The following is a 17,748-nucleotide window of genomic DNA, read 5'->3' on the forward strand; positions in this document are numbered from 1 at the left end:
AGAGAATAGAAGCTGATCTGCAGTTCTCCAGTGTTGTGGAAGTTATGTAAACCTTATCATGATGCTGAACCTGCGTCACTTGGGTAACGCGAGCTCAGCTGGTCCTGGTACTGTGCAGGTGTGAACACATACACCCATTACCGCTCTGTTTGCCAAACATGACTTCATTCATAGGCAGAAGCAAGCGATGACAGAGCAATCCTACTCACTGAGCTTCTGCTGCACGTACTGCTCTTTCCACCTAGTGCTTATCACAAACAGGGGCAGCAGTGTTTATAGTTAGGTCTCAGGGATTCCAGTTAGGGTTAGGGTACGATCAGCAGACATATGATGATGCCTTCGCTTGCTTCTGCCTGTGAGTGACATCATGTTTGGTAAACAGAATGGGGACGGGCATGTTTGTTCACACCTGCGCAGTACCAGGACCAGCTAGGTCCAGCATTCTGAAAAGGTCAGAACTTGCATAACACTGGCACAGCCACTACACAAATTTTTTGTGACTACTTTCATTGTCAAAATTAACAGATCGTACTTTTCTGATAACATACTATCCCCTTTTAGTCAAATCTCAAATATATATATATTTGTGTGTGTTTTCAAACTAGAGTGTCTCCAGCTGTTGCAAAACTACAACTCTTTAGTCTGGGCATGCTAGGGAGTTGTACTTGTCCAACAGCTCGAGGAACGCTGGTTGGAAAACACTGATATAAAGAGAGAAGAGCACCAGCCCTATCATATGATGTCTTCTTTGTCTAGAATTGTACTTATCTAGTTCTGCAAAAAACTAATTTTGTACGATTAGTGAGAACATCCTACTATGATGAGAGATGTGTGTGTGTGTGTGTGTGGGGTGGGGGAGCTGCTATGGGGTTGATGAGAGGTGCAGGGGGGAGTGGTGTTATGGGGGTCATGAGAGGTGCAGGGGGGTGTTATGGGGGTGATGAGCGGTGCGGGGGGGAGTGGTGTTATGGGGGTGATGAGAGGTGCGGGGGGTGTTATAGGGGTGATGAGAGGTGCAGGGAGGGTGTTATGGGGGTGATGAGAGGTGCAGGGGGGGTGTTATGGGGGTGATGAGAGGTGCAAGGGGGGGGTGTTATGGGGTGATGAGAGGTGCAGGGGGGGTGTTATGAGGGTGTTGAAAGGTGCAGGGGGGGGTGTTATGGGGGTGATGAGAGGTGCAGGGGGTTGTGTTATGGGGTGATGAGAGGTGAAGGGGGTGTTATGGGGGTGATGAGAGGTGCAGGGGGGGTGTTATGGGGGTGATGAGAGGTGCAGGGAGGGTGTTATGGGGGTGATGAGAGGTGCAGGGGGTTTATGGGGGGTGATGAGAGGTGCAGGGGGTTATGGGGGTGATGAGGAGAGGTGCAGGGGGTTATGGGGGTGATGCGAGGTGCAGGGGGGGTTATGGGGGTGATAACGAGAGGTGCTCCCCTGCACCTCTCCTCATCACCCCCGTTAACCCCCTCTGGTTATAGTAGTGATGAGGAGAGGTGCAGGGGGGGGGGAGTTAGAGTAATGATGAGGAGAGGTTTGGCAGGGGGTTATGGGGGTGATGAGGACACAGAGGATAAGAGGGGGTGTATATGTATATATGATGTGGATGCATGTGTGGCAGTATTGTATTCAGTGGATACAGTGTGGAGCAGCATTATATTCAGGGTACAGTGTGTGGCAGAAATATATTTAGTGGGTACAGTGTATAGCAGTATTATATTCAGTGGATACAGTGTGGGGCAGTATTCAGGGGTACAGTGAGTGGCAGTATTATATTTAGTGGGTACAGTGTGTGGCAGTATTATATTTAGTGGGTACAGTGTGTGGCAGTATTATATTCAGGTTACAGTGTGTGGCAGGATTATATTTAGTGGGTACAGTGTATAGCAGTATTATATTCAGGGTACAATGTATGGCAGTATTATATTTAGTGGGTACAGTGTGTGGCAGGATAATATTTAGTGGGTACAGTGTATAGCAGTATTATATTCAGTGGATACAGTGTGGGGCAGTATTCAGGGTACAGTGTATGGCAGTATTATATTTAGTGGGTACAGTGTATGGCAGTATTATATTTAGTGGGTACAGTGTGTGGCAGTATTATATTCAGGTTACAGTGTGTGGCAGGATTATATTTAGTGGGTACAGTGTATAGCAGTATTATATTTAGTGGGTACTGTGTGTGGCAGTATTATATTCAGGGTACAGTGTGTAGCAGCATTATATTCAGGGTACAGTGTGTGGCAGGATTATATTTAGTGGGTACAGTGTATAGCAGTATTATATTCGGGGTACAGTGTGGGGCAGTATTTTATTTAGGGTACAGTTTGTGACAGGATTATATTTCGTGGGTACAGTGTATAGCAGTATTTTATTTAGGGTACAGTGTGGGGCAGTATTTTATTTAGGGTACAGTGTGGGGCAGTATTTTATTTGGGGTACAATGTGGGCTACTATTTTATTTTGGGTACAGTGTGGGTGGTATTTTATTTAGGGTACAGTGTGGGGTAGTATTTTATTTAGGGTACAGTGTGGGGCAGTATTTTATTTGGGGTACACTTTCTGGCAAGGTTATAATGATTACTGTCTTCATGCAGAGGATGAGGATCTGCTGACAAAGTGAGGAGCCAATGAAGTCTGGATGTCAGACTCTACAGAGAAGATGGAGCTGGAGGAAGACCTTGTCTCTGGACCAGATGAAGAAGAAAAGATAACAGAGAAGATATCACTCAAGTCAGAAGACGTCACTCAGGTCACTGACATCATTGTGTATTCTCCTGACTGTCCCCTCAGAGCTGTAGTCACTTGTAAGTTCTGCAGTGATGATTGGTAAAACTGTGTCCAATCTGTGTCTCTCCAGCTGTTACAAAACTACAGCTCCCATTGCAAGAGGCTCTTCAGACATGATGGGAGTTTTAGCTATCCAACAGCTGGAGAACCACTTCAACCGAGGTGATCGGTGAGGGTCTCAGCAGCCAGACCCCCACCAAAAAAATGGCCCTGGGGGGGGGGGGGTCTGGACAGGGTAGGGAACACTGCTGCACCTAATGTGGGGGGAGCACTGCTGCACCTAATGTGGGGGGGGGGGGGGGAAACACTGCTGCACCTAATGTGGAGGGGGGGAGACACTGCTGCACCTAATGTGGGGGAACACTGCTGCACCTAATGTGGGGGGAACACTACTGCACCTAATGTGGGGGGAACACTGCTGCACCAAATGTGGGAGGAACACTGCTGCACTTAATGTGGGAGGAACACTGCTGCACCTAATGTGGGAGGAACACTGCTGCACCTAATGTGGGGGGAACACTGCTGCACCTAATGTGGGGGGAACTATGCTGCACCTAATGTGGGGGGAACACTGGCTGTCTAATGTGGGGGGAACACTGCTGCACCTAATGTGGGGAGAACTATGCTGCACCTAATGTGGGGAGAACACTGCCAACCTAATGTGGGGAGAACTATGCTGCACCTAATGTGGGGGGGAACACTGCCAACCTAATGTGGGGAGAACTATGCTGCACCTAATGTGGGGGCCTTGTATCGATGTTCACTCACGTTGCACTCCCAGAATTCAAGGGCCGGCGTCACTACGTCCTGACGCCGGCCCTATAGCGTGACGTGCGTGAACATCAAGGGGAGGGGGGCCTCCATGTCCATTTTGCTTGGGGCCCCCAAATTCCTTCAAACAGCCCTGTCCCATATAAATGTGGATATGAGGGGAGATTTATCAAAACCTGTGTAGAGGAAAAGTAGTGCAGTTGCCCATGGCAACCTATCAGATTGCTTCATTCATTTTTCACAGGTCTTTTAAAAATGAAAGAAGAAATCTGATTGGTTGCCATGGGCAACTGCACCACTCTTCCTCTGCACAGTTTTTGATAAATCTCCCCAATAGTGATTTTACTTATTCGTCTATCCTACCTGACTTGATGACTGCTACAGCTTGAATTTGCCCAGGGATTTGTCTCCAGACTATTTCATAGTTGACAGGATTATTATAACCTGTTTGTCTATTTAACAAATAAAATAGTTATTTGAAAGATTTTTTTTTTTTGTCATGAACTTCGGCGCCCTAATAAAACATCAAATTCCCTCCATTTACGTTTCATCATCACATTTTTTACATTAACTTGACGTTATAATCTCTGTGATTTTTTTATTTTTTTTTTTACTTATTTATTGTGGTGCTGATATTTTACTTTTGGACTCTCAGGCTAAGTTTCCACTTGTTTTATTTTTTTTTAAACTCCAAGAAAAATGCCAATTCTGCCGCATGGCGTTTTTTGGGCCAAAAAACGATGCGGCCAGATGTAAATCAATGAGAAATCGCTAAATTCTTATTCCTCTTGGCGTTTTTCACTTTGGTGTTTTCTAAATCCTTTTGGTGTTTATTCACTCTTTTTTGGCGTTTTTCAGCTCCGTGGCGGTTTTCCAAAATTGCAGCATGTTGAGCCACTGGCAATTTTTTAGTAAAAATCGTGGCGTTTTTCTCCCATAGAAGTCTATGGGAGTGAAAAAACGCCAAGAAAAACAATATTTGGGTTTCAACTTTGGCGTTTTTGCATGCGGTTTTTATTCTTTTTTGGACTTTAGTGATCCAAAAAAGTGATGGAGATATCTTTTTTAATAAAATTTCGTAGGGTACCATTAAAAAAATTAAATAAAAAAGATACAGCAGTGAAGGAAAAAATTATATCTAACGAAATGTATCTTTTTTATAACAAAATTTTTATAAATTTTTAAAACAGGGATCAATTTATGTGGGCGGACAGGGACCTAAAAGTGTAGCCGACAATAACAAAAATGTAGTGTGTGTATGTTTTTCACTTTTTTTCTTAATTTTTTTACATTTTTTTAGGTAGTACTACTACTCCCAGCATGGAATACACTGTTCCATGATGGGAGTAGTAGTACCTGTACTAATTGACAGATCGCCCGTTGCGATACTTCTGTATAATGTATAGATGCGGCCGGCTGCTCTTATTTGGTCCCCTGCACTGCCGTATATATACACATATTCATATTTCCTGCAGAGAGCTGTGATTGGCCAGATGGTTCCAACCAATCAAAGCTCTATATATGTGTATATATACATCAGTTCAGGGGACCATAGAAGAGCGGCACCCGCATCTATACATTATACAGGAGGATCGCAGCGGGTGTCAGGAGTGACATTCGCTGTGATCTTTCCTTAACTGCAGGTACTACTATTCCCAACATGGAGCACACGCTGCTCCATGCTGGGAGCTGTAGAACCTGCATTAATAGGCAGATCGCAACAGGTGTTAGGAATTACACTTGCTGCGATCTGTCTATTAATGCAGATACTACAGCTCCCAGCATGGAGCATAGTGTGCTCCATGTTGGGAGTAGTAGTACTACCTAAAAAATTTAGAGAATAGAGAAAAAAAGTGAAACACACACACTTTTATTAACAATTAATTACAATTTTGTAATAAAATATATAAATTTTGTTAAATAAAAATGTTTCCATTACTACTGCATCCTTTTTTTTTTTCTTTGGTACCCAACAAATTTTGGGTACCCAAAAAAACTGCCAAGGTGTAATTTCCACACAAATGAAAGAATGCTAAAAAAAAACTCCAGAAACAACGTCAGATGAAGGAAATTGCACTGCCGTTTTTTCAGGTTTTTTTTCTTGCATTTTTTTCAAACCAAGAAACGCAGCACAGAAAACCAAGTAGAAACTTAGCCTCAGCAATACGTTGCAGCACTATCATTAGGCGAATACAATACCCTGTAATAAAGTGTCTCTAAATTTCTATATTGGAAAATAATGACTTTGCCTTCTTTTGGTTCACTTAAGGCTATTAATTACTGTAAGAAGATCACAGACACCATCTGTGTACAGAGGTGGAAATTTCCCAATTGTTCATTGTTCAGTCACAAATGTTTCATTATTGAAGGTTTCCTGAGAAAACTCAGAGGTGAAATCTACAGTGTGTGAAAGTGCAGTTTTCTTCAGTGTAAGAACATGGTTTAATCTTCCTTACATAGTGTTCCTTATACAGTACATTTGAATTAAACATAAAATGAACAAATAATCATAACAAAATATCCATTGATATTTAGCTTCTGCTTTGAAAGGAATTTCAAGTTAGTGTAGGGCAAGAAAAGAAGAGGTGCTCAGGTATTTGCACACTTATCTAAGAGTTGTGCATATATAGGTACAACACTGTTGTGATGCATTGATAACCATTTGCTGGGGATGTTACTGTAATCCAAAGTTTGGCTTTGGTCACACACGGTCGAGAGGAAGAAATATGAAGAGAAGATTATATCACCTCCCTTGTTGTTGAGTCATGCAGGTAGAACCAGGACCAATAGTCAGTGCAAAAACCATGGTCAGATTCAAAAGAATTGGAACTTGAAGAGGTACTCCAGTGGAAACATTTTTTTTTCCCATATCAACTGGCTCCAGAAAGTAAGACAGATTTGTAAATTACTTCTATTAAAAAATCCTTATCCTTCCAGTACTTATCAGCTGCTGTATGCTCCACAGGAAGTTGAGTTATTATTTTCTGTCTGACCACAATGCTCTCTGCTGCCACCTCTGTCCATGTCAGGAACTGTCCAGAGCAGGAGCAAATCCCCATAGCAAACCTATCTTGCTCTGGACAGTTCCTGACATGGACAGAGGTGTCAGCAGAGAGCACTGTCATCAGACCGAAAAGAACAACTCAACTTCCTGTGGAGCATAAAGCAGCTGATAAGTACTGGAAGTATTAACATTTATTAATATAAGTAATTTACAAATGTGTTAAACTTTCTGGTGCCAGTTGATTTGAAAAAATAGTTTGCCACCAGAGGACCCCTTTAAAGATTTTTTTAATGGCGGAATGAATAATGGACAAAGCATTTCAAGGCATATAGCAGCTTTGTCAAGTCCCTTATATCCTCCAATACAGAATCTTAAAAATCCAATCCATTATTCAGTGGTGTTTGACCATGGAGAGCACTGTGCTCGTGATGTCAGCAGAGAGCTCTGTGTTACAAAAAGAAAATAATTTCCTCTGTAGTATTCAGCAGCTAATAAGTACTGGAAGGATTAAGATTTTTTCATAGAAGTAATTTACAAATCTGTTTAACTTTCTGGCACCAGTTGATTTAAAAAAAAAAAAGGTTTCCACCGGAGTACCCCTTTAACCCCTTAAGGACGCAGGATGTAAATGTATGTCCTGGTGAGGTGGTACTTAACGCACCAGGACGTACATTTACGTCCTGTGCATAACCGCGGGCATTGGAGCGATGCCCGTGTCATGCGCAGCTGATCCCGGCTGCTGATCGCAGCCAGGGACCCGCCGGCAATGGCCGACGCCCGCGATCTCGCGGGCGTCCGCCATTAACCCCTCAGGTGCCGGGATCAATACAGATCCCAGCATCTGCTGCAGTTCGCGATTTAAATGAACGATCGGATGGCCCGCAGCGCTGCTGCGGGGATCCGATCATTCATAACGCCGCACGGAGGTCCCCTCACCTTCCTCCGTGCGGCTCCCGGCGTCTCCTGCTCTGGTCTGTGATCGAGCAGACCAGAGCAGGAGATGACCGATAATACTGATCTGTTCTATGTCATATACATAGAACAGATCAGTATTAGCAATCATGGTATTGCTATGAATAGTCCCCTATGGGGACTATTCAAGTGTGAAAAAAAATGTAAAAAAATGTAAAAGTTAAAGTAAAAAAAAAGTGAAAAATCCCCTCCCCTAATAAAAAAGTAAAACGTCCGTTTTTTCCTATTTTACCCCCAAAAAGCGTAAAAAACATTTTTTCTAGACATATTTGGTATCGCCGCGTGCGTAAATGTCCGAACTATTAAAATAAAATGTTAATGATCCCGTACGGTGAACGGCGTGAACGAAAAAAAAAAAAAGTCCAAAATTCCTACTTTTTTTTAATACATTTTATTTAAAAAAAAATTATAAAAAATTTCTTAAAAGTTTTTTATATGCAAATGTGGTATCAAAAAAATTACAGATCATGGTGCAAAAAATGAGCCCCCATACCGCCACTTTTACGGAAAAATAAAAAAGTTAGAGGTCATCAAAAGGGATTATAAACGTACTAATTTGGTTAAAAAGTTTGTAATTTTTTTTAAGCGCAACAATAATATAAATATATATAATAATGGGTATCATTTTAATCGTATTGACCCTCAGAATAAAGAATACATGTCATTTTTACCATAAATTGGATGGCGTGAAAACAAAACCTTCCAAAATTAGCAAAATTGCGTTTTTCGTTTTAATTTCCCCACAAAAATAGTGTTTTTTGGTTGCGCCATACATTTTATGATATAATGAGTGATGTCATTACAAAGGACAACTGGTCGCGCAAAAAACAAGCCCTCATACTAGTCTGTGGATGAAAATATAAAAGAGTTATGAGGCGAGGAGGAAAAAATGTAAACGTAAAAATTAAATTGTCTGAGTCCTTAAGGCCAAAATGGGCTGAGTCCTTAAGGGGTTAAGTTTTTCTAGAAAAATGTAATATTGCAAGCTATCTATATCCAGTAGTTATATTTTTCAGATATAGCAAAACTTTAGTTCATGCCTTTATGTCTGTTTTATGGGCAATCCAAAGGGAGGGGGGGGGGTGTAATGACCCAAAGTAGCATAATAGCATTACTTATTTGGTTGAAAATAAGACAAGAGTCCATCAAGTTCAACCTATATGTGTTGATCCAGATGAAGGCAAAACATCCATAAGAGGCTGATGCCACTTGCCCCATACTAGGGGGAAAAAATTCCTTCCTGACTCCAAAATAAATCCCTGGTTCCATGTTCTGTCCCTATAAATCTAATATCTATAACTTGTAATATCATTACTCTCTAGAAATGTATCCAGGCTCTTTTTGAACTTTTTATACAGTTCACCAAGACCACTTCCTCTGACAGAGAGTTCCATATAATCTCACTGCTCTTATAGTAAAGAACCCTCATCTGTGCTGGTGTAGAAACCTTCTTTCCTCTAGACATACAGGATGCCCGCTTATTATAGATACAATCCTAGGCATAAAAAGATAATGGGAGAGATCTCTGTACTGCCCCCTAATATCCTCATACATAATTATTAGGTCGACACTAAGCCTTCTTTTTTCTATGAATAACCCTAACTCTGATAATCTTTCTGGTTACTGTAGTCCTCCCATTCTCCTTATTACTCTGGTTGCCTGTCTTTGAACCCTCTCCAGCACCACTATATCTTTCTTTACACTGGGGCACAGTACTTTACACTGGTGCCCAGTACCTGTGGATATAACTTGTCACATTCACTATTGAATGTGGTGCCATAGACCCTAATGCCCTGGACACCCAGGTCATGCACAACTATGGAAAAGAAACTAAAAAGGAAGAACACAATGTAAGGTAGAAATCAGCTGGCACTACCTCTCAACACAGTCCCTCTATAATTCCTTCAGTGCATGGGTCCTGAACCTACGGATACCTATTACCAGACTCACAGTGCTCTCTACCAAAATAGGATACAGTCCCATAAATAGTGAAGATGAAGAAAGGCAGCATGGAGGCACTCGATACCACGTAGCTTTTTCACAAACAATTGTTGCCGTGCATTTCACCAATGCTGAATAAATTCTACAGACTGAATCGAGTGCCTCCATGCTGCCTTTTTTCATCTTCACTATTTATTGGACTGTATCCTATTTTGGTAGAGAGCACTGTGAGTCTGGTAATAGGTATCCGTAGGTTCAGGACCCATGCACTGAAGGAATTATAGAGGGACTGTGTTGAGAGGTAGTGCCAGCTGATTTCTACCTTAAAAAAAGAAAGAACCTACATTCTCTATATGATTGTGTTATTTGGACACTACATAGTACACTATACTAGAGTTTGACTCTGTGCAGTACCCAACCTAAGGCCTGGACTCATTGCACTGCTTCTCATAGGCTCTGTATATAAATTGTATTTTTTTCTGGTTTTTATTTCAGTATTTTTTAAAAATCTAACAGAATTATTTAATGTGCCATGATCCGTATGAAATCCACCCAAAAACTACACTGGGTAGGCTTAGGGTGGATTCACACTACGTTTGTAGTGTACGGTTGCTGGATCCGGTTGGGAGGGGCGAAAACCGTCCGCTCCCGTATCCCAGCCAGATCCAGCCCGAACCCCATTCATTTCTATGAGCCGACCGGAGTCAAACGCTGACTCCGGTTGTCTCATTTTTCCCTGTATACGGTTTTCTGACCGGACCAAAAACCGTGGTATACCACGGTTTAAGGTCCGGTCAAAAAACCGTATACGGGGCAAAAATGACACAACCGGAGTCAGCGTTTGACTTTGGTCGGCTCATTGAAATGAATGGGGTTCAGGCTGGATCCGGCTGGGATACGGGAGCGGACGGTTTTCGCCCCTCCTAACCGGATCCAGCAACCGTACACTACAAACGTAGTGTGAACCCACCCTTACATCGGATTAACTCTCATTGAATGATGTGGGAATTTGCAGCAAGATTCTCAATTTTCTGCTTAAGATTTTTTTCCAAAATCAGCCATGAATTTGTTGTGTGACAATGGCTTAAATTTGCTATGTATACTAAACACTATGCCCCACCAAGTATAGTAAACAAGGACTTAAATTGCTATTTTGTTATAGTTCTTCAGCCTAGCTGTTGAAATGCACTGTTTTTTTTTTTTTTTTTTTTAGCTTTTTATTCGTTTGTCCCCACAAAAATAACCATTCCAGCTCAAATCTCCTCTGCCACATAACTGCCCAACATGATTAAATTCAATTAGGTTCCAAGTGGTTAGATTGCCGTCTTCTTCTTAGATGCCAATAATGATCATGTATGTCTTCAGATATTCTTAACAAATCAGATTCATAATATGCCTCAAGAAACAAATGGAAATTTTGCGACAGCGGAAAAAAAGCCTGTAGTGTCTGCATACTTTTACATATTTAAGAATAAATTAGATAATTGCATTTTAAGAGGAGCAATGATTACATGGCTAGCCCTCTGCTTTATCCTCATCTGTCCAAATAAATAATTGTAACAACAGTGATAAATAAAAGAAGGTTTATTGGTGTCTAATAAAAAATATATATATATTGTAAATGTCTGCGTTAAATAGGATTATACAATTCTAACATTTATTTAGGATTTGTATGGCAAAATGCCTTCTAGCTATTAAAGGGACCATTCACTTCGGCAGCCACTTAGTGATAAATGATGGATTAAATATTTCTGCTTTGGGCCATTCAAAATATGGGGACACTAATTTACTAAATGTTATCTGTAAATAAAGCATACAATGCTGTAGGGGGCGGATAACAAAATAAGTATCCATTTATCGGAAGAAATCTAATAAACATCATCAGCGGTGTGAAATAAGCAGTTTACCGCTGGCCTTTTTGCTGTTGTATCACTAGAATGGTCATTAGATATGGACAGAACAGCAGCAGTTATAGATTTTTTAAGAGTAACTGAAAAATTAAATAACTAAAGAAAAAAATGTAGTATGAGATGGCCTAATACGTCGAAGGCTCTGTTCACAAACTGCTTTCTGAGCCTTACTCTTAGCCTTATTTTCAGCCACTTTTGGGGTCTTTTTTATAGTCATTTACAGACTAAAACGAAGCTTAAAGGGGTTATCCAGGAAAAACCTTTTTTTTTCTATTTACAAATCGTAATACTTTCAGTACTTATGAGCTGCTGAAGTTGAGTTGTTCTTTTATGTCTACGTGCTCTCTGATGACATGTGTCTTGGGAACCGCCCAGTTTAGAAGCAAATCCCCATAGCAAACCTCTTCTACTCAGTGCAGTTCCCGAGACAAGCAGAGATGTCAGCAGAGAGCACTGTTGCCAGACAGAAAACAACAACTCAACTTCAACAGCTGATAATTACTGAAAGGATTAAGACTTTTTAATAGAAATAATTTACAAATCTGTTTAACTGTCTGGAGCCGGTTGATATAAGAAAAAAAGTTTTTTCCTGGAATACATTAAAATAGTGTGCAAACATAATACGTTTTTCCACAAAAAAAAAGGTTTTTTTTACTTATCAAAATGTCAAGTTACAGAGTTGTACAGTATGTGCTGCACATAGATATATAGAGATATCACATCCTACTGTCTATTCAAGAACATTTTTTAAAAATTTCATACAAAAGGCAAATATTAGCGACAGTCAAACTAAATTGACCAACTGTAACAACTGCAACCAAATGTGAGTGATCAAAAATACAAAAGGATAATGGGGGGGGGGGTGATTTACTAAGGCTGCATTCACATCACGATTTCTCCAATTTCTCCATCCGACCTGAGTACACAATTTTTATAACTTAATCGTATGAAATCATATATAAAATCGGATCCATTGTCCTCCATTAAAAAATTGGAACCATTACATACATCCGATTTGATCCGCATCCGATTTCACACGATTTTGTTCAGGTCTGAAATCGTGGTCAACCCCGATTTCAGACCCGAACAAAAATCGTGTGAAATCGGATGCGGATCAAATGTAATGTAATGTGTAATGGATCCGATTTTTTTATGGAGGACAATGGATCCGATTTTATATATGATTTCATACGATTTTAAGTTATAAAAAGCGTGTACTCAGGTTGGATGGAGAAATCGTGATGTGAATGCAGCCTTAGTGCAGAAAAAAAACACAAAAGGCCCAAAACATATCTGCAATCTTTACACTTTTTCAAAATATTATTTTTAATGTTTCCCCTAGTCATATGTAAATATTTTTATGTTCCTAGACAACCCCTATATAACCTAATTGAAATGACTGATAAGCCTACATTTTGTGACATTTTTGTACCAAAAATGCTGCAGTCCATAAAGTCCACAGGAAGTTACCGAACCATCAATTTTGATGCTTGAGTGGAATTTTGGTAGTTTTTTGGGGGATTTAGCATGTTTTTTTTTTTATAAATATAGCTTGCTTTGTGTATGATTTTTTCTAGAATATTTTCCAAAGTGTCTCTATAGTACTTGAGCAATGAAGTGACTGAAGAAACAGGAATCAATCTGGTGCTGGACGAGTACATGCAGGGAAACAGCAGGTGTAAAAGTCATGTAAGTTTATTCAAAGATGCAACGCGTTTCGCAGCGCATGCACAGGTTCATCAGGCATGTCAAATAGGGCAATCCCTCAGGTTATATACTGGTAGGGGTTAACCCTTTACAATACTACCAATATAATAATGAAAGAAATAGAATATTACCTAGAACAATTGCATATAAAAACATACATATTCAAGTCTCTTTAATACATCATAGTAAATTTTCATTAATCATATGAAAAACATATGCTCAATATATATATATATATATATATATATATATATATATATAAATTACTTAAGATAATAATAATAAAAAATATATATACATATAGAAAAAATCCACCTGCAGCAAGTGCAATACTCATAATTAATAAGAAAAAAATATGATAAAACATTCCAAATATATTGCATAATGTTATAAATCCATAAAATCTAAATAAAGCAATAATGACATACATGGGTTGGACGGTACAAAGATGCATAGAGAATAGAATGAATTAACGGGGATTTTCTATCGACTCTTTGAAACCTTGAGGGGTTAATATACCGAGCTTGTGAATCCAATCCTTTTTGGAATTTCAAATGGAATTGATTCCAGTATAATTAATTCTATTGTTTCCATATTTCTACAGTGAACATTATTAAAATGTCTCTATAAAGCATATAGCCATGCGAAATATTCCATCTGTGTTTGTTCATTCTCGTACGAACAGTTTGGACCGTCCAAACCACATACTGTAGATTACAGCTACAAGATATAAGATATACAGCAAAAATTGTATCACAATTGAGTTTTCCCTTTATTTTAAAAGTTTTTGGGGTTTGAAAGGATTTAATTAAATGTAGTGACACTATTTTTAATCCAGTGACAACACAAACAACGACTCTTCATACAGGGGGAACAATTAGAATCCCCTGCATTCTGAACAGCCATAGGGATCTCATTTTTAAATCTACTTGGTTTAATTAAATTGCAAAGATTTTTTTTTTACTTTTTCTATTCCAGGTAATATTCTATTTGTTTTATTATTACATTGGCAGTATTGTAAAGGGTTAACCGCTACGGGTAAATAACCTGAGCGATTGCCCTATTTGACATGCCTGATGAAGCTGCGCATGCGCAGCGAAACGCGTTGCATCTTTGAATAAACCTACCTGACTTTTACACCTGCTGCTTCCCTGCATGTACTCGTCTAGCGCCAGATTGATACCTGTTTCTTCAGTCACTTCATTGCTCATCAGTCTCAAGGAAGGCTGCGGACGACTTGGTTACCCTTTCCATGTGCTATCCATTGTTGTGTGTGAGTTCACACAACATAATCCGGTAAGCGGCTGTGGACGGTTCCCTTCCCCCTCTATCTGATCCTGAGGTTCTACACACGGAGCTCCTTCTACCTTTCTTTCTAAAGTACTATTATAAATGTAACAAAATAAAAATTGCCACTTTGAACTGTAAAAAAGACACTATGAAAAACACTTAAAATACTAAGTGTTTAAAATAGCTGAAAAATAATATGCATTTGTAAAGAAGTCTTAAAGGGGTACTCTGCCCCTAGACAGGTTATCCTCTATGCAAAGGATAGGGGATAACCTGTCTGAGCGCAGGGGGTCTGGCCACTAGGAACCCCTGCGATCTCCGGGCCTTCTATGACAGTAACACAGCAGCCCCTGCCCGGAGATCACGGGGGTCCCAGCGGCCAAACCCTCCCCACGATCAGACATGTTATCCCCTTTCCTTTTGATAGAGGATAACATGTCTAGGGGTGGAGTACCCCTTTAAGGGCCCATGCACATGGCAAATTTAGTACAATTCATCAGTATAAACGTGTGGCACTCCATGTACCATCATGTAGTACTATCACTTTTTACTTCAAAGAGTTTTAAAAATCCATGGGGGAAAACAACTCTTCTCTATTAAAATCGGAGACACACAGAGGTACAGTAAAGCTCATAAAATTGAATACATTTTTTTGTTTTTTTTTCAGGATCTATATTATACAGGTCATTAACAGAGTCATTCCTACTAGTTCTTAAACTAGTGGTTAGAAGTATGAAAACATTCATAAGGGACTTGGAATTCAGCATTTCCTCCAATTCAGTACTTACTTTATGTAATGTTTTTTGGAAACTATATAGGAGACATTGGAATTTGTGGACCGTCACAATAAAGAGAGATCACACACAGGAAAATGTATCCCCTATCTAACGGATAGTTGATAAGTCTCTAATCGTGGGGGATCCGACTACTGTGACTCCCTGCGATCTCCAGTACGGTGCTCCGGCACTTATTGCGCACGGAGCAACCTTTATTCCTCCATGGGAGAGCTGGAGAAACACGAGCGCTGTAATTCTGTATCTACGACTCTCCCATAGAAAGGAATGGAGGATGTGTGCTCTCCTTTAAGGTGGAATTCCAAATGCATCAGTTCAGTAATTAATTTTGCCAAAAATTTTACTTAAATAAATTTTTACCTTTTTACACAAGACTCAATCATATCGCTCGCCATGAGCTTAAGGCGCTGCTCAAGGTGTTTTCCAAACTCTTCTTCAGGCCAATGGAGGTCTCTAATAAAAGTTTGTAGGGCATCAAGTTTCCAGAATAAATCTTCCGATGTAGCTGATCCATTACTGGTGGGGCAACACAAGAAAATATTTTTTAGCCGTTTAACCAACACAGGGCCTGATGTGGAGAACATTTTAAATTTTCTTAAAGTTCCCACCAACTCTATAATTAAAATTTCTGTGATCTCCAGCATCAGGACTCAGTTTTCCCTCCTAATCTAACTTTCTTTTGGAGCAGAACACAACAAATAAAATTAGACAAAACTAAATAGTTTGTATGGCATATCTCTTCCTTAATTAATAATCACATGGATATATGTAGTTATTGAAATTAAGGATACAAACTGGGGTATTACAAGCCTTGATTGTTGACAACCATAACATAGTCGTGAACAATCAGGGATCCATGCACTTCTGAAATAAGACTCTTAAAAGGATTCAGACTAGGTACAGGGTTGCACTAACTAGTGGTGGGCGAGGATGTTATCGTAGTTGTTAAGACACCCAACATCCAAGGTTTCAACAGATAAAGAGTCTTGGAATTTCATGGACTAATTTCTTTTGATAATGAGAGGGACATGAGATATTTTATATCATTTGGACATTGGATTTATTTGTACCTGGCTATTTTTGTTTCTTTTATTTTTTCAGGTCAAATTCCCTCCTCGCATACCACTAATGTCAACATAGCAATTTATCAGATGTTATACACACCATGCAGTACCACTTGTACTGACATCCTCTATAGAAACAGTCTGAAGTAGGTGTTTCTATTATGACAGATGCCAGTTGCATTGAGTTAATGCTGCGGAGCAATACATAGCTAATGCACACGTAGCTATCGCAAAAAAAAAAAACTCATATTCCCAACATGCCAAAGGTCTTGAGGTCCTGTTTTGATAAAAGTTATGGTTTAGGAACACGTTGTATATTGTAATCAGAGAAGTATCTGATAATTGGAAAGAATAGAACTTTGTATAGTGAAAGACTAGAAATTCAGGAAAACAGGCTCACGAAAAGATATTCAACCAGGTACCTTGGCTCTATGATGGTAAATATTATGCTCTGTAGGTGTCTGCAGCGACATTTACATCTTGTGAGCTGTTTGTTTCCAAATGGAAAAAAAATGTATATTTTTAATGTCTAAATTAAGATTTGGAACGATAAAGGTTTGTGTTTTAAATGGTAGAGTACACACAAATGTAATAATTGGTGTCTATTTCTACAACATTTTGACACCCATCTGCCTTCAGAGTTATTTCAAATGTCTTCTCTTTTTTTCCCTTCTTTTATGTTTTGATGTCACAATTGAAATGTTTCCCACAACTAATTTGGATTCCATTGACTGAATAAAGCCATCATATGCTCAGTTACTGATTCATATCTTTTCCAAGAAGTGTCACAGATCATGCACAGAGGGAAATAAAGCCTCAGTTACCGCTGCCTAATCTACCTTTCTCCATTACAGTAATCATAGCATGAACAGGACATTTATTTCTTTAGTAGGGAATAGATAATAAAATCTAATATGGTGATAGACCGGGGGGAATATTCCTTACCTAGCGATTTCAATGAATGTAATTATGTATTGCATTATCCATGTACAAAAATACACATTTATTTTTTATTTTTTTATTTTATAGATAGTTCTTCAATGTTATTTTGACTTATTAAGGTGTATGTGCACAAAAATTGTATATACAGAGAACAGTTTAAAGCTTTATTCAATGATTATGGCTAACTTATTTTTATTATTATTATTACTTATTATTATTATTATTATTATTATTTTTATTTTATTTTTAAAGCAAGGCAAAGCTGCAGCTCAGTCACAGAGGAAGAATAAGGTTTAAAGAAAATATTGTTAATTACAATTTGATTTAACTCCATAGCAATGCTTTTCATCAATAGTAGAAAAACTTAAAATATGTATGTAACTGACTTCACTAAGATCTTCTATACCTATATAGAGTTTCTAGGGTGCCAAATAAATGCTTCTAATAAAGAATACATCCATATGGAATACATGGAGATTTGGTTTTACTGTAAGAATCCAAATGCCTCAGTAAGCAATGGGAGTCACTTGGAAGTAAAATATGGCTCCAAAGACTCCCTAGGATAGGTC

At 39.2% G+C, this 17,748-nt stretch overlaps 1 protein-coding gene across 11 annotated transcripts in view; it reads right to left on the reverse strand.

The window, feature by feature from the left end:
- Positions 1-17,748, reverse strand: part of CADPS (calcium dependent secretion activator) — a 560,269-nt gene that overhangs the window by 104,658 nt on the left and 437,863 nt on the right. For all 11 annotated transcript variants that reach the window (XM_056524520.1, XM_056524514.1, XM_056524517.1 and 8 more), the window contains one exon: positions 15,534-15,689. In XM_056524520.1, the coding sequence (XP_056380495.1) occupies positions 15,534-15,689 (156 nt within the window). The remainder of the gene's footprint in view (positions 1-15,533; positions 15,690-17,748) is intronic.

The sequence above is a fragment of the Hyla sarda genome, chromosome 6 (genome assembly GCF_029499605.1).
Source record: "Hyla sarda isolate aHylSar1 chromosome 6, aHylSar1.hap1, whole genome shotgun sequence".
NCBI lineage: Eukaryota > Metazoa > Chordata > Amphibia > Anura > Hylidae > Hyla > Hyla sarda.